General features: G+C 46.2%; 1 protein-coding gene across 5 annotated transcripts in view; it reads left to right on the forward strand.

Annotated features, from left to right (window-relative positions):
* Nucleotides 1-25,680, forward strand: part of LOC138569309 (acyl-coenzyme A synthetase ACSM3, mitochondrial-like) — a 770,966-nt gene that overhangs the window by 614,841 nt on the left and 130,445 nt on the right. For all 5 annotated transcript variants that reach the window (XM_069647172.1, XM_069647174.1, XM_069647173.1 and 2 more), the window contains one exon: nt 12,788-12,889. In XM_069647172.1, the coding sequence (XP_069503273.1) occupies nt 12,788-12,889 (102 nt within the window). The remainder of the gene's footprint in view (nt 1-12,787; nt 12,890-25,680) is intronic.

A 25,680-nucleotide genomic window follows, 5' to 3' on the forward strand; every position in this document is an offset into this window, starting at 1 on the left:
AATCGGTGCTCCCATAATGAACGGTGCCAGTCCCGTACCGACACCCTTCATTACGGGAGCGCCACCCTTGTAATGAGGCCCAGTGTCATGCTGGCTGTGCCAATGTTTTCAAGTACACGTGTTTCAGCATTGCACCTGCTCCCATCTATGTATGCGTTGGGTTACATATAGTGTGAACTCAGCTGTGAAGGAAAGGAGTGCTGTACAACAATGGGATACAGTTCTACAGTACAATAATATGTATACTATTAAATGGATAGAGTATTAAAGATACACTTGGACGCATATGGAGGGTAGGCCTAGAGAAGGTTACAGGCAGGAAATACAGGTTAGGAAGGGACAGGTGGACTCTGTCTTGATTAGCCAGTTGGTGGGTCTGCCTCTGTGTTCCCCTTGAAGCTATATTCCTATTAGTTTCAAACAAACGTACTTTCCAAACTGCCCAGAAGTATCTGCTGGTGAATATTTTAGCAGGGGAGTGTAAATATGTCCCAGTGATAATCAAGCAAGCAAGCATATCGAGGGAGACCCAACTACCCAAGAGTGTCCAGGCAGTTCTCTCCCATAGAGATCTTTTAAAATAATGGCTTCAAACGATGCATTTCACAGCAACATTTTTGTTTAGAATGTTGCCAAAATTCATCGAATTTAGCATTGGTACTATAGAGTGACACAAGAAAAACATATCCAACACATGCATAGTCATCAACAGTAAGCATGTGCATTATTCATCTCCTTTTCATGATCCCTGTGCCATAATACAGGCCAGTCTTTCCACTTTAAGAACACAATCATGTTAGACGTGCCTAATAAACTGATAAAGTGAATATATATATATATATGTATTTACACACACACACACACACACGCACCCCCCCCCCCACCGCTAAGAGAAATCAGAGACAATTGCGGTACCGTTATCAGCTACTTCCCCATTCCCATTGAGCCCTAAGGGGGCTCAATGGGAATGGGGAATGGTTTTCTCAATGGGGACTTACCGGTCCCGCAAAGGTCGGACTACACCGGTAAGTCCCCATTGAACGAGACCGGTGCCGGTACCGTTATTGGAGGCAGTCATGGCGCAAATATCACCATGACTACCTCCAATCTCGGAATTAGGCCCACTGTAATACTGGCTATGCCAAAACATCCTAGTATTGTCACTTTAGAAGCAGACACATGTTGGCTGTGCATAACAATGGCAGTATTGTAAGTGTAAGTATATGTGTAGGATGCTAGTAGTTCCAATATATGCTAGTATTGCCACTTTAAGCACGCATACATGTTGGCTATACCTAACATTGCCATATTGCCACTGTAGGAAAACATCTGTAGGCCCCATCACACCACACTGCAAACACAGGAGCTGCTCCATCAGCTTCCTTAAGCAGCCCCACAATACAAATACAAGCACTACAAATTGCCCCACCTGCACCACAGACACCGGCCCTGCTCCATCGGCCCCCTTCGCCCTGGCCGGCAGACACACAGCATTCTAACAGACGCATGAACACATACATACTTCATATACATTCCCACACTCTCATTGATACATGTTTGCATTCTCATTCAAGCACAATTTGTCACTATGACAAACATATTCACAAATGCATACACATTTATTTTAAAGGATAGTTCCGGGACTTTTTTTTTATTGTTCCTATGGTTCGGCCATGTGTTTTTAAGCATAAATCGGTAGATCGTAGAAAACTTTCCTATGGACCTTACCCGACTTTTCGTCCATTAACGCACTCGAAAACATCCGCCATTTTATGATAATCCTATCATTTCCCCCCATCGCCCTGGCTCACCTGCTTTTGCGGCACTAAATCAAATCCCCCGCCCCTGAGCCTGACATCAGCAGACGCGTACCGCCCATTTCCCGTTTCGTGTCAACAATCGCTGCGCCTCAGCTAATGAAGTGTCGCCATGGAAATGGCAGGACGCCTCTTTCCTCAATAAGTATAAACAGACCGTTTCACAACACACAGCAGCAGATTTTCGAATCCATTCCTCTCTCTGTGTTACTTTGAGTATTCTGTGACTCGTTTCTGTGCTCTGGTCAGCTACCTTCGTTGATTGTAGCCCGTGTGAACAGATACCAGTACCACCGCTATAAATTATTTTACTTTCTTTACCACATAATGGCTACAATAATGCCGTATATGTACGAGCCCGAGTACACTGAGGAAGAACTACTGGAAAGGCAAGCACGCGAAAACGATGGGGATTCGGACGGCAGTTGGGAGGACCAGTCAACGGATGAAGAGCCTGGACCATGTCGCATGGACGGCGTCTCCACCTGGTGCACGTGCAATCGGTGCGAGCTAATGCCAACTGAGGAGGAGAACTGCTGCTGCCGAGAAAACTCGGGATGCCTGGCCTACATTTCGGAAGGCGAGCCAAGTCCGCAATGCATCACCGAGCTGCCAGAGTTCAGGGAAGCCTGCCTCTCACGGACCGTGTTGAGGATGATGATGGTGCTTATGCACGAACTTCGCGGCACTGTTTGTCCGCGTAATCCGAGTAACGAGTAAGTATACTCTGGTTGTGATGTCAGTGATGCCACTACTATGTCATGGTCGTCTCCCACATATAAAATTACATCTACATATCATTCGAATGCATGTAAATTGGTTCCATATTGTGCATTTTCTAGATAGAATTTTTTTCAAAGCAGAATGACATTTTTTACCTGAATCGACAGTGATAAGAAAGTTTTGTCATTTTAATACAGTTTGCATCTTTCATTTTCACAGGTGGTACAGGCTGGTGGCCTATCGTTGCTTCACTTGGTGGCTTCACGGGAGGCTCGGACACCGCGTTCGGAGAGTAATACCTGCCTGTGCGGTACTTGCCATTAGACAACATTTCCCCAGCGACAGTGGACAATACCGCGGATTTTCCCTGGATGTGCTGCAACCGCAAATTTACAATGTGTAATGTTTATTATTTATGTTCAATTGAAATTAAGATCCAAAATAAAACCCAATATATATTTTAACAATGGTTGTTTTGATTTGTTCAAGCGTTGGCAATAAAAGGAAGGCCGTTGTATTTTATTGATACAAAACATGGTTATAGGTAAATATGGTTGATCATAATAAATCATCCTTTTGGGCACCGGGTACAGAGATGACCACCTCTGGCCCGTGCCGCCTTGCCACCACAGGCCAGCTTGCTGCTGACTAACTGCCTAGGCATCCAGGGTCTCCAGGGTGAACTGCACCCATATATTCTCCTGGGAGGGTGAGGTATTTATAAACTCACCCCCCTGCCTTCCATGTACTAGATCCTGCAGCCAGCCTCTTACATGCAGTTAGATGGCCTCTCCTTGGTGAGGCCCTGCGGCAAACGAGTCTTGTCTGCACGACCACCGCCCCAATCCACCCCCCGCCCTATCAAAGGCAGTTCGCACCGGGGTACTTGTGCTGGCAACTGGAGCAGTCAGGGAGCGATAAAGGCCAAGAGGTGCCAAAGACCATGTACACTTCAAAGTGGTCTATAGAGCATGGGTTGTTGTTCCCATGTCTACCTCCAGACCCCGTGTCTCCTGCCAAGCATCCCCCCTCACGCTGGACGGCCCCCTGCAATCCACATAAGTGTGTCTCCATTCACGAGTCTTCCTGTGTCTTGTCTGCACGACCACCGCCCCAATCCACCCCCCGCCCTATCAAAGGCAGTTCGCACCGGGGTACTTGTGCTGGCAACTGGAGCAGTCAGGGAGCGATAAAGGCCAAGAGGTGCCAAAGACCATGTACACTTCAAAGTGGTCTATAGAGCATGGGTTGTTGTTCCCATGTCTACCTCCAGACCCCGTGTCTCCTGCCAAGCATCCCCCCTCACGCTGGACGGCCCCCTGCAATCCACATAAGTGTGTCTCCATTCACGAGTCTTCCTGTGTCTTGTCTGCACGACCACCGCCCCAATCCACCCCCCGCCCTATCAAAGGCAGTTCGCACCGGGGCACTTGTGCTGGCAACTGGAGCAGTCAGGGAGCGATAAAGGCCAAGAGGTGCCAAAGACCATGTACACTTCAAAGCGGTCTATAGAGCATGGGTTGTTGTTCCCATGTCTACCTCCAGACCCCGTGTCTCCTGCCAAGCATCCCCCCTCACGCTGGACGGCCCCCTGCAATCCACATAATGCCACGACATATACACGTCATTCATTCACAAACACACCCCTGTTTCGAATTCTTTATAACCCACTTCATATTTCTAATGAGCACTTCTTTGCGCTTTGCTAGTCAACCCGTGAAGGTGCTGGTTATCTGCTCTTCGTCTCTGTGAACTTCCGTGACCACTTCGAGGAAACTCGTCAGTTTGCAACCTGTGAACTGCTCCCTGTTCTACGACAAGAAACTACTCTGATCCCTGCATCTAACTGTTTGTTCGTCAAGGTAAGGCCATGTACCATAATCATTTTGCGTCCAATTTCTTTTCGTTCAAGACAGTACATGCAAGGAACTAGTCACATGTTCTGAGTTTACATTGGTATTCATAGAGAATTGTTGATCTTTACTTTTCAGAACTTTCCACAATGCCTGCCTGTTCCATTGGCGGTTGCCCTTCGAAGACCCATAATAAATCTGAAGGTACTATAATGCATGTTTTCCCTAAGACAATAGATCAGATAAGAGAATGGGTCCGATATTGCGGATATCCACCGTCTGAGCTTGAAAGTAGAGTCCTAGAGGTCTTTGCGGACAAGAGGGGTGATCGATACCGCATCTGCAGCAGGCACTTTACCTCTGACATGTACTCCACATCATTGCTAATAAAGAAGAACACACCGCGAGCGAGGCGAAAATTGCTCTCAACCGCTATTCCCACTCTATTCGTCCACATCCCTCCACTGGTGAGTCAAGTTTACGTATTTATCTCTTGGCCTTGTGGTAGTGTGCAGCATTAGCTAACAATAATTTCCCCATTTATGTATCCACTCAATATGAAGGCGGAAGATTCTCCATCTGTGTCGTTATTGCAGTCATCAGCCACTTCAAGCGCCTATCGGGTAATCTTACTTGGCTATTCTGCCACTGACTTGTTTTAGGCATGTAAATCAATAGTTTTAATTTATCGTGTAATTATGTTACCTAATGGTACACCCTTGTACTCGTCCTCTAGTCTTTGTTTTCAGTTATAATTATTGTTATCCAAAATAATGCAAGTACTGTCTTTCAGGGAGATGCTGAGGAGTCCAACGTATTGACGACTACCGTTGATGTCACTCAGATGCTCGAGGTACGTTTCAGGACAGTTCCGTCGCCCTCCTATGTGTCTTCTTTTTTCAATTTTGTGTTCATTACTAATGAAAGTCCTATGTTTCAGGGAGTCGATGGAGCATTAGTCCAAGAAGAAGGGGGAGCATGCAGTTACGGGTCGGCGCAACAGCTTGCAGAAGTGTGCACCGCAGTTACATCGTCCCTTGATGTTCTTATGCATTTCGAGGTATGGATACTGACAGTTCGATCAAGCGAAATCATATGACGTGATTACATCCGCTATACTTCCTTCTTTATTAACGCAAGTACTATGTTTCAGGGAGATGACGGAGCTTCTTCTACAAGAACATCACCCCTAGTAGTTGATGCAGATCTCTGGGTGGTGACACTTCCAACGATCAAGCAAATCGAATCATATTTACATATCCATTATTTATTTTAGACAACTGATCATTTGTGCAGGTCTATTTAGATGAGCCGTTCACGCCTGCACAAAGTTTCTGTTCTTTTTATCAAAATAGAAAACCATACTAATGCAATTACTGTGTTTCAGGGAGTCACTGAAGCATCATCTTCAATAATATCATCAATGGAAGTCTATGAGGAGCCCGAGGTATGGATCTTGACAGTTCCATCTAACTAGATCAACAATGCGTGAATAATTGTCGTTTGAATGTTCTACACAAAGCGTTCATTCGTGTTTTGCTATTGAGATGTACGTGGGTATTGGTCCCCAAGTACATTTTGTGTTTTCGATATTATTATACATACTAATGAAAGTTCTATGTTTCAGGGAGTCGATGGAGCGTCAGTGCGTGATGGATGTGCTTATCATGAAAATGTAGTCGTTGCAGCGCAAGAGGAAGTGGAGACATGCACACACGAGTCGGAGCAACAGCGTCCTGATGTTGAAGTTCGAGGCAAGAAAGTTTCAAAGAAAAGAAAGCAAAAGAAGGTTAGTGTCCTGGTCACTATATTATGTTGTTTTTCACTGTTAATAGTTCAATACTGTAAGTTGTGTTTAAACTGAACATCCCTTTTCCAATCTGTCCTCTAGTTGCGAGTGGGTGTACGAACTAGATCTACACAGACAGTGAAGCGAACGAGAGATGTTGCTTGTCAAACCTTTTGGCAGGGACTTGAGACTGGAGATGCATCGTGCCAATGGGAAGAATATGAAGTGATTGACAACGGAGCTATACCACCACCAGCCATTGATAGTGAATGTCCTCCTGGTAGTTCGGATGCAGTTGGAGATAAATTCACAGAATCCACACCCGCAAAAACTAAGACCGCGAGAAAGTTGAAGAAATTGTCCTATTCACCCATTGCCGGAGAAGGAACAGATGTTGCAATGGAAGAGAATGGAAGAGAATGAAGTGGACTACAATGAAACACCTTCAATATCACTGAACATAGCGGAAGACGATATCAGAGATTCTACCTTTCATGCTGGGATGCAGAGTGACAGTATAAGGAAAGAGGCCAAATTCATTGTATTCGATAGTTGTTTGATTGATATTATTATTCGGTTGAAATGTGGGCATTCGGTAGGTGGGGAAGTATGTGGGGAGCCATTGATTAATGTGACTCGTGCAATTCGAGGCACTAACCTTAAAATACATGCCACCTGTACAAAATATCATCCTTTCTCATGGTCTGCACAACCCATGCTGGGACAACTGCCAGCAGGCAATCTACTTGGTGCAGCGGCTGCACTTTTTAGTGGTTCAAGTTTTAAAAAATTAGAGTCTTTCTTTCAGTTTGTGGGAATCCGTTTCATTGCGAAAACTCAGTTCTACAAATACCAAACTGATTATTTCCAGCCATTAGCGAAGCTTGGAGAATGGAAAAAATGTCTATTGATAGTACATTCGCGGGCAAACGGTTCAGGCTAGCCGGTGATGGACAGTGCGACAGCCCAGGATTTTCAGCCAAGTACTGCACCTACCACTTTCAGGACATGGAAAGTAAGAAAATTGTGAGTTCGGTGGTCGTGCAGGTGTCACAAAGTACATCCTCAGTGGCCATGGAGAAAGTTGGCTTTGTAGCATCATTGCAAGAACTACAATCGCGGGGAATGGTGATCGACCTGATAGCCACGGACAGACACGTTTCAATTGCCAAGACAATGAGAGAAGAGTACAAAAATATAAATCACCAATTTGACGTTTGGCATCTTGCAAAAACAATCAATAAAAAATTGTCGGCTGCAGGTAAAAAAAAAGATATGCAAGGTATTTCACAGTGGTCCAAGTCAATCAGCAACCATCTTTGGTGGAGCTCAAAAACATGTGGAGGGTCGTTGGAAATTCTACTGGAAAAAAGGCGGTCAGTAATGCTACACTGTTCAAACGTGCACAGCTGGAACACGAACCAACATTTCCACAATTGTGAACATGGCCATTTGTCCACAGAGGAGGCACGGAAGAAGAAGTGGTTGATTCCTTCATCACCCACTCACAAAGCCATTGAAAAGATTGTATTTGATAAAACTATAACAAAAGCTTTGAGGGGACTCACGGAATTCTGCCACACAGGAGATTTGGAGGTGTTCCACAATATGTGCCTAAAGTACAGGCCAAAACGATTGCATTTTGGCATGGAGGGCATGATAAATCGGACTCTTTTAGCGGTCTTGGCACATAACCATAATGTCGGCCGTCAACAAAGTAGGACGACCGGAACTTTAGGGACGCTTCGCTACAATAAGGCCTTCACTAAAAGAAGTAAACAATGGGTGATCAAACCAGTGTTTGAGGATATGCAATATGAGTTTATTGAGAGACTTATTGTTGACGTCCTAGATAGGCACATAAATGGAGTTGTGAACGAACCTGTGCAGGTGACAACTGCATTGCCACCCAACATTGCCTCTGTTCCATGTCCACCTAAAGAAGAGCTCATTGAGAAATACACATCACGGTTTAAATGATTGTAATTTGATTGTCTGTTCTCTCGAGTCTCCTCATGTCGCAGGCCCATTGAATATGTTTATCTATCCAACCTTGTTCATTTGCGCATTAAATTAAACCAAACAGTAATATAAATGATTTTTCCAAAAATATAGAATGTCTATGTATTTATGGTTCTGTGGGGCAGCAAAGCACGCAGACAAAATGCAAAGATGGAGTGTAAATTTCAAGTCCTGTAAGACGGCCTTACACTGAATGTAGCTAACTAGGAATGTGTGTTCGTTCAAAGTGAAGGTCAGCTGCTTTGATTTTTTCTCGGGTGCCAGAATGGCCCACGACTCAGTATAAGGTTCTATTGTTATTTGACCTTGACAGGCCGGGACCACGTAAGAAACGATAATGAATATAATTTCAGAAACGAAAGCCATTTCATGTTCGTTCATTAGAAGAAATAAAACGTCGGCATAGAAGGAGTGGTATTTCGGGGCTGCCCTACGCACAGACACAATGGAAAATGCAAATATAATGTAAGTAACTCTTTAGATGAGTTTATACCGCAATTTAATTACTATACAGTAGCTTTAAAGACGGGTTAAGTTGTACTTGTTCATTCTATGTGGCATATTGTTTTGTACAGCGCACTATCTTGGGGAGAACCGTCTCCTTTTACGGAAGCACCTCCAAACCTTCCTCTTTGCTTCTGCTTTCTCTCTCCCTCTCCCCTGCTACAACTTGTCCACTGTCTGCGACCTCGGTCCTGGGCCCTTCCACTCTCCACCTGCACTCCCTGTCAACCCCTGCACTGGGGGACTGTCTCAGTATCCTACAGCCCCCCCTTGACGTATAAAACCCAGTTGCACTGTCCTAGCTATGAAATAATTTCCAGACCTAATATATAAAATGAATAATTTTAATAAAGATCTGATGGTGAGACTAATTTCCTTTTTTTATGTTTTTCAAATAGATACATCGTCCATTATTGTCTGTGTCACGAGTACCAGACACCGGCGGATGGCTTCTATAATCGCCAGTTGCTTCTCCGCGTGAACAACGTTAGCACCCTGACCATTTTGTGGGACGATCGCCAAGTACAAGTATGCCCTTACGCGGTACTAACGGCTAGATGCAACATACAGACCGTTGTGGTGCCCTAGTGCCTCGTTGTTGGAATAGCCATGCGATTATCAGTGCGACCGAAGAGCTTATTTTATCGTAAACCAACACCCTGTCTACTGCACACGAACAACGCTTGCCTCAAGACGAAATATTTTGGATCGAGAGCAAATAAAAATTCATGGATCTAAGACCCTGTGTACAGCAAAGGAACATCGTGTGCCTCGAAACAAACTTTTCGGAACGTGAGCAAATAAAAATGCAAATCGCTGAATATTCTCAAAACATTTGATGTCAAATAAATGTACTTTGCCAAATTTACAATCTGGCCGTTTGCTTTTAAACCACTGTTTCATATTCCGAATTGTGGCGCTGTATTGTGAGATGATCTAAGACCCTGTGTACAGCAAAGGAACATCGTGTGCCTCGAAACGAACTTTTTGGAACGTGAGCAAATAAAAATGCTAATCGCTGAATATTCTCAAAACATTTGATGTCAAATAAATGTACTTTACCAAATTTACAATCTTGCGGTTTAATTTAAAAGTACAGTTTCATATTCCCAATTGTGGCGCGCTGTGTTGTTTGAGCTCATCTGTGTTGATTTCCTGGTTCTGTGTGGAGTCGCGTAGAAGACGCCTGGGCGGGTTTGCCTACGCAGCTCAGCCACGTCACGGATAGAGGCGGGGAATATGAATGTTTTGATCAAGTCTGTTTCAGGGGCGGGGGATTTGATTTAGTGCCGCAAAAGCAGGTGAGCCAGGGCGATGCGGCAAGTGAGAGGATTATCATAAAATGGCGGATGTTTTCGAGTGCGTTAATGGACGAAAAGTCGGGTAAGGTCCATAGGAAAGTTTTCTACGATCTACCGATTTATGCTTAAAAACACATGGCCGAACCATAGGAACAATAAAAAAAAAGTCCCGGAACTATCCTTTAAGTACTTACTTACCTTGGTTTGTGCTGTGGCATTGACATCATCTTCCCTTCAATACCAACTCCCTTCAGTTACCGGCAGCATGCAACAGTGGTTAGGAGCCTCCTTCCACCCCTCCCTTTCCTGGCTCTAGTAAGAGGCCCAGGTGGGATCAGCATTCTTACCCTACTTATGGACTAAGACAGCAGGGAGAGGGAGGGGTTAAGAGTCCTTTGCCCTTAATGGGACAGATTTTCCAGCCCTTGTTGAGGAGAAGGCCGTGGCAGCAGGCTGGTTTTCCTAATGCCTGTATATGTGTCGTGGCCTGGATACTGATAAACACTGGCCATTGCCCAGGCACAACACTGTGCAGGGCAGTAGGTACACCACTGCATTTATTTTGGCAATAATCTATTTTTGTTTTTAAATTGCAAATGCAAAGACTCCATTTGCATTATGGAATGAGGGAAAGACACTTGTTCCATAATACAAATGGCAAACAATATTTTTTTGTGCCAAAATACTTTTCAGGACTGGGAGAGGTGGCACCCAAGCCCCCCTTGCTGTTGAGGCTTTTGTTCTGCATCAGTCATTCCCTCTTTGCTTCCTTATGCTAAAACAGAGGAGGTAAAGTGTGTTCCATTCTAATCCCCATACAAGAACCCAAAGATTGCAAGTCATTAAGCAGCACCCCCCACATTTATACCACCTTTTCCATGCCGCCGTTTCCCATTTTTTCAAAGCGGTTTTAAAATTAATTTTCTGTGTTTTTTCGCTGTGATTCCGTACGTATCCTCATCACTTACTTTAATTTTCAATGCATTTTAGTTGGATATAAGTAGGACAAAATATCCACCAAACAAAAAAGCACTTGCTTCACCAGAGTAGTTTTTTCATGCAACACATGCAGTTGCACCAATTGAAACATGGGGGTGGAGTTGCTCTTTCTAGACAGGCCACAGGAAACGAGGAGAGTTTCCCTAGATTAGGACAGGCCAAAACAGTACTAGCCCATGCCTCCTGGTGTGTTTTCATGCAGCAAATACCGCAGAAAACAGTTGAAGGCACAGGTGCTGTTGCGCTTTCTAGTCAGGCCTCACAACAGGGGGACAGATCCCTCAGATCAGAAAACGCCCCAATAAAAGCAGCACCCGCCTCAACGATTTAAAACAAGGATTGACTGACGGGCAAGACACAGAACTCACCAGAAGCAGGATGCATACTGTACCACTGTTACCTAAAGGGGCTTTAAAGGACCCTTTGTAACAGTCACTTGGCCCTCACCAACCTATCCGATCTCTGCATGTAGTGTATTTGTGGTTTCTGTGCAACAAAAATAGCTTTAGCCTTTGCCACATGGAAAGTGGTGCGTTCTAGGAGATATATAGAGTAAAATGTGCTTTAAAAAACAAATTGTTTTGCTACAAAACGGACTTCCAAATAGGTGTGCTAGGTGGGAGCATATGTGGGTGTCAGCAAGGGTACAAAAGATGAGGCTTATTTGTTAGCCGCCGAATAAAGTGGCAAACATCCCAAAAGCACTCTGGGGTAGCAGGACTCAAAATGCATCCTAAAACTTTGCAAACATTGCATATCCGTGTGCCTTTACCCGATTCCCAGAGCGTACGTCTTGACGATTTAACAGAATATAAATACTGAGAAATCCCTCGGCTTGCATGGCCTCTTCCTTGGGACCTGGCGAAAAAAAGGTGTAGGCCCCCCCTCACCAGAAATGTCCTGCTCCCTGGAATCACGGAACTGAAGAACTTGGCGGCAGCAGCGACTTTATATACCAGGGCTAAGGAGTGGGCTTGGACTGAGGTCCTGCTGGACGCACTAGACTGCTTCTGCAGTCACTGCAGGACCTGCCCAAGAAAAGATTGTTAGACTGGAAAATATATATGAGGAGTAAAGCATGGTGCTTCAAAGTTGAGTGCTTTATTATAAGCTCATCTGCATCTATGCTGCAAGTAACATCATGCAGTACCCCAAGTCAAGCTCTTCCTGTAGTAAATCTTTACTATTTTCCAGATTTAGCGATCAGAAGAATTGGGATGAATAGACAGGACTATTGAACTAGAAAAAGAAGATTCAGAAAAGGAAGGGAGCAGTAAAAGGGTAAGATGTTGAAACTTCAGCATAACAAAAATAAACAAAGAAAGTAAATGCCGCCACCAGCGTTTTAACCAAAGGTTCAATGAATGTAGCCGAATGAATAAAAACACAAAAAAACGCAGATGCCTACACAACACATCACTAATACCACAAGTGTTGTGCTGGTTATCTGCCTACCTAGACGGTTAGTTAGATAATAGGGCTCTAAAGAGAACTTCCATTTTGAGTTTTTTATCTGAGTGCTCTTAGCTACACTGCAGCGGTAGTATGCAAGACTTTTGTGCGAGAGGTCTGTGCTACAAATGTCAGGTCCTGAAAGGGCAAAATCTGTAGACACGCCTGCTACAAAATGCCAAACTGCCCAGTGGTGGTTTGAGACGAAAGGGGAACATGGGAAGACAACCTACCTCCATTTTCCATTTTCAGTGCAGCTACCTGCATTTTGTGCCCCAGTATTTAAGAAAAGAATGCTCAATTTCATTTTATTGTTCTTTGCTACAGATCACAGACGAAAATGGCAATATTCAGCCTCCTGGAAAGGAAGGCGATATCAGTATCCGAGTAAAGCCTACAAGACCCTTTTGCCTCTTCTCCCAATACACAGTAAGACTGTTTTATTTACATTTTCTTGAAAATCTATGAAATTGTCGGTTTATACAGTGAAATCTCTCTCTCTCTCTCTCTCTCTCTCTCTCTCTATATATATATATATATATATATATATATATATATATATATATATTTCTGAGGCTTGTGGAATCTGCTTAGATCACATGCTGTGCATAGGCCGACATCTAGTGGAAGCTGCGGAGTATTACAGTTGTTTTTCGGAACTACTCGAAAATGGGCGTCGACTCAGGGCGTGCCAGTAATACTATCCCTAGTGTGACGTCCACTGTACCCAAGATCCCTCACGCGTCTAGGATCCTCAGATTGTTTTTTTCCACCATACTGGTCGGAAGCATTTTGCGGAGTCCCTGGCCTTAGCCATACTTTTGCTAAAATATAAAATAATAATCTATTGACATCCTTCCCCACCCCAACGTCGAACTTCGACACTCGACGCCGGCTGGAGAAGAAATCGACCGTCGGCTGCTGCACGACGGATTTGGGCCTCGGAAGGCCGCTGGCCTCGGCCCGGGCCTGGTAGGCCGCTGGCCTCGGCCCTGCAAGTAGGGAGAGTGGGGGGTGGTACATACTCTACACTCTTTGTATATAGGTACACCTTATACATTTCCTACACTTAACAGCCCGCTGCCTCAAGGTGCGTATGGAGGGTACCCCTTTTCAATTCTGCCCCAAGTGCAATCGCAAATACCCTTGGGTCGACAGGCACGCCACGTACAATCTCTACTTGCCGAGGGACCACCCCGAAGTGAACTGCAGAGCGTGTAGTAGGTTTAAACCTAAGACACTTAAGGACCGTTCGACGAAGCGTTGGGCCCACCACGCAAGGCAGGCGGCCATGGCAGCGGAGGGCGCCTTCAGCGATGGCAGCGACGCCGTACTTTCGGACGGCGAGGGCATTACGGTGTTGAAAGACAGCCGAGCGCAGGTCCCCGACCTCGGAAGGTCGTCCGGCAGGGCGGCTATGGGGAAAACCCCCGGCGACACAAGCGCTTCACATACTACACACACTAAGTCCAACCGAGACTCGACAATGTCGAGTTCTCGGAAAGAGGCACAGACAGAACGGTCCGATTCGGTGTCCTCTGGGCACTCTTGATCAAGATCGCCGCATGACTCCAGGCAATCATCCACTCTTGCCAAGAGTGCCTCGCTCCCTAGGCTAACAGAAGTTCGATCGTCGGAAGACGAAGACGACTTCCAACCCCAAGCCGCGCTCCAGGAGTCGGAGCCCGCAATTAAAGCCAGCGAGACCCCACGCTCGAAGGGCAGGGACGCCTCTCCCGATCCTCCACGCCAGGCGTCGAAAAACTCCGGAGCCACTAAGGGACAGGGAAAACATTTTTCTACGCACGGGGAGGGGGAAAAACAGCAGAAGAAACTACCTGTACATTCGTCCACACCTGGGAAACACTCCACCCCCCCTAAACAGACAGACAAACCCAGGTCTGCTGATAGGTCCACAACCAGCAAAGCTACTCAAGATAGATCCCATAGACTTGCTGAGAGAGTCATTCCCACTTCCAAAAAATGGTCCAGTGAAGACATAGATAGGGTCATGTCAAGAATGTCTTCTTTAGCTGATTTTTATGACAAAAATCCAGAACATTTCCTCTCGTATGATCCACAAGGGGCCACACCCTCAGGCTCTACTGATCCTATCCCCCCGAGTAAGAAGGCCCGGTTTGAGACCCCGATGAGGTCTGAACCCTTCGAGGTGCAACCCTACGCAACTCCATACTCACAATATCAAGGAGAGGCTTCCTTTGGCGAAGACCAAGAATTTGGTATGATTCAAGAGCAAACCGGGACGGGCTACTATGGGGACGATGAGGACCAGGAAGAAGAAGAGGATGACCCGGAAACATACAGAGTAGATTCCCCGGTAGAGAACGAAGCCCCGGTTACCGACTCCCCGGTCGATAACCAACCCCTCCTAAATGAGGTTCTCGCTCGCGCAGCAGAACATTTCCACATTGACACCCACGGTGTACACGAGGAAAGGGACTTCGCGGAAGAGTTAGTGGGAGAAAGGAGGCCTGTTGCCCAGACCATCCCTATCCTTAAATCCATTCAGTGGAGAATAGATCCGTCCCTGGTGAACCCAAACCTCACCAGAGCAGTCAATCCCAGGGTTGAAAAACTTTTCAGGGTAGCACAGTCTGACCCTCTCTATATAAGAGGACATCTGAAGCCAGACTCCCTAGTTGTCACCAACACTTGTAAGAGGGCTGGGACACCCTTGTCTTCGTCAGAAGCTCCTCCCGACAAGGAGAGCAAAAAACTATATGGTTTCGGCAGGAAGGTAGCCTCAACGTCCGCCTATCAAGCAAGGATTGCTAACTCCACCACCCTGTTGGCCAGCTACAACTGCCATCAGTGGGAAGAAGTCGCGGCTCTCATAGCTTCTGCTCCTGAACCGTTAAAGGGCCAATTAGCTCGGATTTCCGCAGAGGGTAGAGCCGTGTCTGGTTGCATTTTGAAAGCAACCTTCGACGCCGCAGACAACGCAGGCAGATTGATAGCAGAAGGTACTGTTATCAAGAGACATGCGTGGTTACGGCAGTCTGGTTTTAAGGCAGAAACACAAGCATCATTGTTAGACAAACCGGTGGAAGCCGATCTGTTGTTTGGTAAGGCGGTCGAAGACGCACTGAAAAATGCCAAGGACGAATACGAGACACTCAAGTCCCTTGGCCAGTTAACCAATAAACCCCCTAACCAGAGAGGGAATAGTAATTTTCGTCGCCCACGCGGCCAAAATTCCCAGAGAGGATCTAACTATTCCCAGGGGCAGGGTACACAGTGGAACAACAACCAACAGTCTACCCAGGGTTACGGCAGAGGTAATAGGAGAGGTCGTGGTAAAGGCAGAGGCAGCCCCAGCAAAGGAGGCGGCACGCCTCCAGCAAAGCAGTGACGCTCAGTTCAGGGTCCCTTCTCACACAACCCCAGTAGGGGGACGCATTTCAAACTTCACCCAGGCTTGGGAAGGGATCACATCAGACAGATGGGTGCTGTCAACAGTATCCACAGGATATTGTATAGAGCTACTGCAGCGTCCCCGGAACCATCCTCCACGACAAAGAGTACACTCCTTAGAACATCAGAAGATTCTCCTCGAGGAGATCGCCATTCTTCTACAAAAGGACGCGATAGAACTCGTCCCGGGACACCAGGTAAACAAGGGTATTTATTCAACTTACTTCCTTGTGCCAAAGAAAGACTTGACAATGCGCCCAGTATTGGACTTACGGCCTGCCAACAAGTATGTCAAGCCCCAAAAATTTCGTATGACCACGCTACAAGAGGTCCTCCTCCTCCTAAAAAAGGGGGATTACATGGCAACCTTAGATATGAAAGATGCTTATTTTCATATTTCCATGTTCCCAGCGCACAGAAAGTACTTGTGCTTCAAGGTGGACAGTCGCCACTACCAATTCAAGGTACTACCCTTCGGGATAGCTTCAGCACCAAGGGTATTCACCAAGGTACTGGCGGTGGCGGCCGCACACCTACGCAGGGAGGCAATCCCAGTGTACCCTTATCTGGACGACTGGCTCATAACGGGGGAAACCCCAGGAATTTGCAGGACAAACATTCAAAGGACTATCAACCTCCTACACGAGTTAGGCTTCTCAATCAACGAGAAGAAGTCAAGCCTGGTGCCAAGCACCTCAAAACAATTCCTAGGAGCAATCCTAGATACTCAAGAGGGGTTGACCTTTCCTTCGGAAGAAAGAATTCAGAATATACTACTGCAAATTCCGCATTATCAGTCCGGTCAACAAATAACGGTACGCAAAGCAATGCGTTTACTGGGCATGATGGCGTCATGTATTTACCTGGTCCCCTACCCGCGCCTGTGCATGCGTCCCATACAGGAATGGTTGGCGAAACAGTGGTCTCAGGCAAGTGGTTAGTGGGACGATCTAGTGGTCGTTTCGCCAACACTGGTACAAAGCCTTCACTGGTGGACAAGAGAGAATCTCGCACAGGGGAAACCCTTTTACGATCCCGAAGTACAGGCAGTAGTCACTACAGATGCATGTCTGACGGGGTGGGGAGCGCACCATCTCCACCACACAGCTCAGGGTCTCTGGTCTCACTCAGTGGCCAAGAACCACATCAACCTGCTAGAGCTTCTGGCAGTATTCAGAGCGCTTCAGGCGTTCGAGCCCCATCTACTAAACCTGTCAGTGCAAATCCGGACGGACAGCACTACAGCCATGTTCTACCTGAACAAGCAAGGAGGGACTCGCTCGCCAAATCTGTCCAAGCTTGCCCAGAAAATCTGGATATGGACACTCAGACGGAACATCTTCCTGTCATCACAACACGTTCCAGGGGAGCTCAATGTCCTAGCGGATGCTCTGAGCAGAGACTCCCTCCCAGAAGAACACAAATGGGTTCTTCACAGAGAGGTCGTAGAAGATCTCTTCTTTCAGTGGGGTTTCCCCACTATAGACTTATTCGCCACAAGCGAAAACAGACAATGCCCAGGATTTGCAACCAGGTTCCCCCAACCAGACTCCCAGGGGAACGCCCTGTGGATGAACTGGTCAGGGATGTTTGCGTACGCTTTTCCACCAACTCCTCTCATCAGGAAAGTGGTGAACAAAATGAACAGGGAATCGATGACGCTCGTCCTAGTTGCTCCCATGTGGGCAAGACAACCGTGGTTCCCACACCTACGCAGGATGGCGGTGTGCAAGCCCATCAAACTTCCAGCCTGGTACAACCTACTGTCCCAGCACCAAGGTCAAACAGTGCACCAGCAACCCAACTCAATGAACCTGGCAGCATGGCTCCTGAGGTCATAGAGTTTGGACACCTCAATTTGCCACAGAGGTGTATGGACATCCTAAAGGAATCTAGGAAACCTAACACAAGGCACTGTTACTTTGACAAGTGGAAGAGGTTCGGAATCTGGTGCCAGAGTAAACAAATCAACCCAGTTGATTGCACTCCTTCCGCTATTGTTGTTTTCGAAAGTCGAAAAGGGACGTCGACAGGGCGTGGCAGTAATACTATCCCTAGTGTGACGTCCACTGTACCTATGGTCCTTCACACGTCGAGGTACCTCGGATTGTTTTTTTCCGCCATCGTGAGCAGAAGCTTATCGCAGAGTTCCATTTCGGCTAACGCCATTTGCTTATGACAAATGAAAAATAGTTTACTCTTTTTGTCCTTTTCCTTCCGACTTCGACAAATTCATCAACGCGGTGGAAAAGACAGCCGTCGGATGAATTCAAGATTCGACTGGCCCTTTTGGCCTTGGAAGGCCACACTGGACCTAGGCCCCTACAGTAGGGAGAGTGGGGGGCGGTCATTGGAGAATGCATTTTCCCACCCATTCCCTTTCTCGCCTGATGCCTTTCCCAAACCTGAATAAAAAATTCCCGTAGATAGACAAACACTGTGTGTGCAACTTGTGTCTGGACCATGATGAGGGGCATTGTCAAGCCAGCAAGCTCTTCAAAACTAAGACTCTTAAAGACCGAAGAAACAAGCACTGGACCCATCACGCAATGCAGGCCGAGGCTGCCATTGACGTGGAGGGAGCTTCCAGTGATGGCAGCGTCGCCATCTTTTCGGACGGCAAGGGCGACGTGGGAACGGTCAGGTTCCCAAGACAGGAGAGCGGCTCTGTTACAGGGACGAAAACCTGGCAGCAAAAGTACTTCCACCACCCAAGCCACTAAACACACATCCCAGGGGGACATTGTTGTCAAAACACCCAAGTACGGCATCAAGGGGGAGGTCTACAGAATCCCTGTCCTCTGGGCACTTGAGGTCCTGATCGCCCCATGATAGGCCCAGGAAATCGAAAAACAGTGTCTCTAAAACATCCTCGACTGAAGGCGGCGGTCCGTCCCATTACCGAAAGTCGACAACATACGTCAAAATCAGCACTAGGGTCGAAAAAGACTGGTTTATCACATCTAGTCAAAAAACATGTACTTGAGAGCCTGCTAAAGGCTACTCAATCTAAGAAACACTCCTCCAAGAGTTCTAATCATAAAGCTAAATCTCATAAGGACAAATCTACCCCTACTAAGCAAACACTGTCTGCCCCCTCAGTAACCTGGTCTCATTCCCAGTTCAGCCCTATGGACTGCGGATGACATAGACAGGGTCATGAGAAGAATTACCTTTTTTGCCAATTTCTTTGAAAAAAAACCCTCAGGTTTATCATAACCTTCAGGTTACACCTCCTACTACTGAGGCTTCAAGCTCCCAGCCTCTGGCTTCCGACTCACCGCCCCCAGTTAAAAGAGCTTTTCCTGAGTCACTACCAGTCCAACCAGTACTTGCTGAGCTGTATAACGTCCGTACAGACACCGAAGGTGATAATGAGGACTATCAGCAATCTGATCATTATTATGATGATGATGATCAGGCAGAGTTGTATACCCTGGCCTCCCCTATTCAGCAGGACTCACCAGTGGCCGATTCGTCAGTGGATAATCAGCCTCTCCATAATGACATGTTAATCAAGGCGGCTGAACACTTTGGTATCCAGACACAAGAAACCCAGTTAGACAAAGACTTTGTGGAGGACATTTTGGGAGACAAAAAGGCTGCCACTCAATTCAATACAATTTTACAGTCTGTCCAAAGAAGGATTCAACCTTCCTTGGAGACACCTAACCAGACACAGGCAGTAAACGCACGGGTAGAGAAACCTTTCCGCCCAGCGCCATCGGGCCTCTCTATATCAGGGGCCAGTTTAAGCTGGAATAGCTTGTGGTTTCAACTACCCGTAAAAGGGCAGGGACACCACTAGTCTCGTATGAGGCTCCCGCAGACAAGGAGAGCAAAATGTTCTATACCATGGGAAGGAAGGTAGCGACTTCGGCAGCTTTTCAAACTAGAATCGCCAACAATTCTACACTGTTGGTAAGTTATAATTGCCATAAATTGGATGAAATAACTAACTTAATAGCGTCTGCTCCTGAACCTTTAAAGTCTCAACTAGCCCTCTTGGCAGATGACGGTAAAAAGCTACTTCAAGCTGCATTCTCAAAAATAACCTTGACGCCGCAGATAATGTGGGCCGAATTATCGCTGAAGGAACCATAATCAAGCGCCACGCTTGGCTATGCCAGTCTGGCTTTAAACTTGAGACTCAGGCTACATTACTTAACATGCCAGTGGATCTGACAGTCTTATTCAGCAAAGCAGTAGAGGACGCCCTAAAGTCCGCCAAAGCGGAATATGACACCCTCAAGTCTCTGGGGCAACTGACTAACAAACCACCTGGCCAGAGAGGCAGAAACAATGTTTGCTGTTTTCGTGGCCAAAATTCCCAGAGAGGCTCCGGTTACGGACAAGGTCAAAGTTCTTCCTGGAATAACAACCAAGGTCAAGCGTCAATGGGTTACCAAAGAGGCCAGCGCCGATCCCGCATTATGGGGAGATCCTCCACATCTAAAGGTAGAGGAACACCCCCCAAAAAATGACACCCCGCTACAGGTCCCCTCCCATGCCTCCCCAGTAGGGGGGATGTATTTCACACTTCACCCATGCATGAGAGGGAATAACCACGGACAAGTGGGTGCTATCGATAGTAGCGGGAGGTTATTGTGTGGAGTTCGTCCAAAGACCATCAAACCATCTCCGCGCCAGAGAAAGTCAACAAAGGAGGAACAGCTCATCCTTCTCGTAGAAGTCAATGCGCTGCTTCTCAAGGATGCCATAGAGATTGTGCTGTCCAACGAGATAAACAAGGGTATTTATTCAACCTACTTCCTTGTGCCAAAAAAAGATCTATCTATGCCTCCCGACTTATGCCTGCAAACACTTATGTAAAGCCACACAAATTCTGCATGACAACGCTACAAGAAGTAATCCCCCTGCTAAAGCGAGGGGATTACATGGCAACACTGTATATGAAAGATGCTTATTTTCATATTTCAATGTTCCCAGCGCACAGAAAAGTCTTGCATTTCAAGATAGCAAACCAGCACTACCAATTCAAGGTGCTACCCTTCGGAATAGCACCTGCTCCAAGGGCATTCACCAAGGTACTGTCTGTAGTGGCAGTGCACCTGTGCAGGGAGGCAATCCCAGTGTACCCCTAACCTGGATGACTGGCTGATCACAGGGGAATCACCCCATCTTTGCAAACAAAACATGCAAAGAACCATAAAACTTCTCTTCCAATTGGGCTTCTCAATAAACGAGAAAAAGTCAAGTCTTGTACCAAACAAAACAACAGTTCCTATGAGCTGTCTTAGACACAAGAGCAGGCTTGGCTTTTCCATCAATGGAATGAGTTCAAAACATGCTTTGGCAAATACCTCAGTATTAAGCCGGTAGCCAGATAAGCGTACGCAAAGCAATGCGTTTACTAGGCATGATGGCGTTGTGCATATACCTTGTCCCACACGCAAGTCTGCGCATGCATCCCATGCAGGAGTGGTTGGCGAAACAGTGGTCTCAGGCAAGTGGTCAGGGAGATGATCTAGTGGTTGTTTCACCAACACTAGTTCAAAACCTACACTGGTGGACAAAGGTAAACTTGTTAAAGGGAAAAACCTTTGACGATCCGGAAGTGCAAGCGATCGTTTCAACTGAAGCATCACTCTCCGGGTGGGGGGCTCAGTACCTTCACCACACAGCACATGGTCTGTGGACGCACATCACGGCACAGAACCACATCAACCTGCTGGAACTACTAGCAGTATTGAAAGCGATTCAAGCAGTCGAAGCGCAACTGATGAACCAGTCGGTTCAAATTCTAACAGACAGCACCACTGCAATGTTCTGTGTGAACAAGCAGGGGGACACACACTCTCCAAGTCTGTCCAAACTGTCACAGAAAATATGGAGAAGGGCACTCAGATGGGGGATGTCCCTATCCTCCCAACACGTTCCAGGGGTACTCAACACTCTAGCAGACTCTCTGAGCATAGATCCCCTACCAGAGGAACACAAGTGGCAACTAGACTCAAGTGTCATAGACCACATCTTCTCTCAGTGGGGATACCCCATGCTAGACTTGTTTCCTACAAGAGAAAACAAGCAATGCCCAGACTTCGTGTCCAGGTTCCCCCAACCAGACTCCAAGGGGAACGCCCTATGGATGAACTGGTCAGGGAAATTTGATAACGCTTTTCCCCCGACTCCCTTAATGAGCAGGGTAGCAGGATAACAGAGAACAGATGACGCTCATCCTAGTTGCTCCCAAGTGGGCAAGACAGCCATGGTATCCACATCTGCGCAAACTGGAGATGTGCGATCCCATCAAACTCCTATGTCAGACAAACCTATTGGGGGAATAATGATACACCCTCAACCACACTCAATGAACCTGGCAGCTTGGCTCCTGAAGTCATAGAGTTCCCTGATCTTACTTTGCCACAACGGTGTATAGGTATCCTCAAAGAGGCTCGTAAACCAAACACCAGACACTGTTAGTTCAACAAGTGGAGAAGATTTGTAATCTGGTGTCAGTCTAAACAAATAAACCCCATAGAATGTACTCCATCCCATATTCTGAATTCTATGCTCCACTTGTTAGACTTGTGGTTAGTATTCCACTCCATAAAGGTCTACCTGGCGGCTCTATCAGCACACACCACCTCTCAAAATAAGGTATTGTGGTGGAAAATTCCAGTCGTTAAGGCATTCATTGCGGCGGTAAATAGAGTCCACCCTCCACTTTCTAACCCACCGCCAGGCTGGGATCTCAATGTTGTACTTGCTAAGCTCATGGGGCCCCCATTCGAGCCTATTCATAAGTCAAGTCTTAAACACCTGACATACAAGACTGCCTTCTTAGTGGCTATTTATTCCATAAGAAGAGTTAGTGAATTGCAAGCATTGTCAGTGCAGGACCCTTTCTTTATCATTCATAAAGACAAATTGGTTTTACGTACTCATCCGAGGTTCTCTCCTAAATTCATTTTCAAATTCCACGTGAACCAATCCATTGAGCTACCGGCCTTCTTTCAGAATCCAACTAGCTAAGCTGAGGTAAAACTCCACACATTGGATGTGAGGAGGGCGGTTCTTTACTACGTAACCAAGACCAGACCGCTAAGGAAAACAGACCAGCTGTTTGTCTCCATAGTACCAGGCAGGGAGGGAGACTGAATTTCCAAGAATGCTATCTCCAGATGAATAGTAAGATGCATAGAACTGTGCTATTCATTATCAAACAAAACACTGCCTTTCACACCAAGAGCTCACTCCACAAGGAGCACAGGAGCTACTTTGGCCTTTATCGCAAATGTCCCCTTCGACAGCATTTGCAAAGCAGCTACATGGAGCTCAGTAAACACTTTCACTCAGCACTACTGCATTGACACCCATTCCAAAGCAGGTACACAGGTGGGACAAAACATCTGTTTGCTGCCGCTCCTTCTCACAACCCACCACCTTCTCCTAACACTGCTTGCTAATCTATGCTTAGCATGTGATCTAAGCAGATTCCACAAGCCTCAGAAGGGATAAATTACTCACCGTAATAGTATTCTTGATGCTTGTATCTGCTTAGATTCACATGCACCCACCCTTCTTCCCCCGAGAGAAAGTGCATAGATGTTTTATGAGCTTTTCTGATATTTATCTGCTTGGATACACCTGTACTCACGATACACTTCATGCTATCTCATGTCAGAAACAAAACAATCTGAGGGACCTTGACACGTGAAGGACCATGGGTACAGTGAACGTCACACTAGGGATAGTATTACTGGCACACACTGTTGACATCCCTGTTCGAGTTTGAAAAACAACAACTGTAAAACTCTGCAGCTTCCACTAGATGTCGGCCTATGCATAGCATGTGAATCTAAGCAGATACAAGCATCAGAAATACGATTACAGTGAGTAATGAAAAACAGTGTAAAGGAACGTTTTGATTAAGTTACTCTAATAAAAACCTTTAATATTCAGAGAAATGTCTTTGCTAAAGAGGCATTATGATTGCAGTGCAAAATCGATAAACCAAAGAACTTCACCAGTTATGGTGAGCTATGCAACCCAAACTCACGCCTCTGCCATGGTCTGTTCAGACTAACACGTTTGCTGCAAATCCATGCAGGACTTCCAGGCTGTACCTGCAAGCAGAATTGTTTTCCCATTCAAGCCTTTCTCAATTTTGAAAATGTTGGTCCACGTACAATTTTGCTCACTCTTGACAAAAGCCAACCAACCCTTGCAAATCCATTCAAAGTTGGGTTTACAATCTTTTTGCAAACTTGTGTCCGGATTCGTCAAATAGTGCCAAAGTTATAAGCTGTCCAGAAATGATGGGAACCCCACTCCAATTTTGCTCCCTCTTTGCGAAACGGCACAAAACTTTGCAAAAACATTAAATGTTGGGTCTATATTTGTATTACAAAATTTCGAACATTTGTCAAGTTTGCAAACATCACAGCAATGTCCCTGAACAACAGAGAAGAAAAACCACCTGATTGTTTGCTTTTTTTGGCCATATCATCCCATATGCATCACCCCTCAACTCCCCAGAGATCGGTTAATTTGTTTGCCAAGTGTAATTTTGTGTTTTTGAATATGTGTTTACTGCGATGTTCACAGACAAGGGGCGTAGTTGGCGAATCCAACATGGTGTCTAATTGAAACATTTTGACGCACCTCACTTTTCTCAATTGAACAATCAGCTGCCATGAAAGCTACGCGCCTCCCTGATTGGCTCATAGGCGTCCAAGGACAACGAATCAGGAAGTCAGTTGGATGGAATTGAAATATCACTCATTTTCTTTTACTTATGTTTTGGCCATTTTAAAAGTATTTACGGTACGGATTAACACCAAGTTTGCAAAAGCACGCTTTCAGGACCAGGCATGTCTATCCGGATTTCAAAGTTTGTTGGACCTGCCCCCCCCATAACTTTGCCCCTCCTTGAGGAAACCACATCAAACTTTCACCCAAAATTTAGGGTCTATATTTTTTTGCATGGTTTTGTGTGTTTTTGTCGAACAGTGCCAAAGTAGTAAGCCTCCCAAACACTGCTCTTCCTGAACGAAAGCCAACTTAACCATAACTACAGGGTCACTACCGCAGACCCTGTAATATTATCGTTAATGGTAGTTGTAACATGTTTGCAGACTGTGTGGTAAATAATGATTTAAAGATAGCAAGTTACATTTCAGTTCTCAATTTAGGCTCAATTTCTATCCCCAGTGTTGCCAAATTACTTAACAGGAGGAAGGGTTGCAGAGTTATCAGACACAAACCGCCTTTCAGCTATATGCAAAAGAAGGTCTGTGAGTCCATCTACCGGCACAAACACAGCCCATTGACCTGTTCTTGGGTGTATGGGTTCTCTGAGCACAGTGAGCAAGGGGTCCACATCTCGATTACCATGGTAACCTAGGATGAGAGGCACAGCTCCACCTCACTGACGAGGCCCGATTAGGCCGAAACACATGTCTGGGTTTGCTGTTGGTACTCTTGTTCAGAGGAGATTTGCCTTGCATTTTGGTGCTGGACTGCCTTTGGGTGGGACAAAGACTGATATGCATATGGAACTTTCTCCTCTGTGAAAAGCGCAGTGAGCTAAAGCGTGGTTGAGATTCTCCCGGGAGCCATCCACCCAAGAACAGGTCAATGGGCTGTGTTTGTGCCAGAGTGGAGGGACTCCCAGGCATTCTTTTGCACCTTTCAGTTATAGCCACAACATCTGAATGAAAATTATAAATCATCAAAGCAGTTTTATAGAAGCAGAGGACTTGCCGGAAATACATTGAAGTAGAAACAGTGGTTTGGTGTGGGTGAGATGTGAATTAACA

This window comes from Ambystoma mexicanum, chromosome 2q (assembly GCF_040938575.1).
Source record: "Ambystoma mexicanum isolate Mex_15411 chromosome 2q, UKY_AmexF1_1, whole genome shotgun sequence".
Lineage (NCBI taxonomy): Eukaryota > Metazoa > Chordata > Amphibia > Caudata > Ambystomatidae > Ambystoma > Ambystoma mexicanum.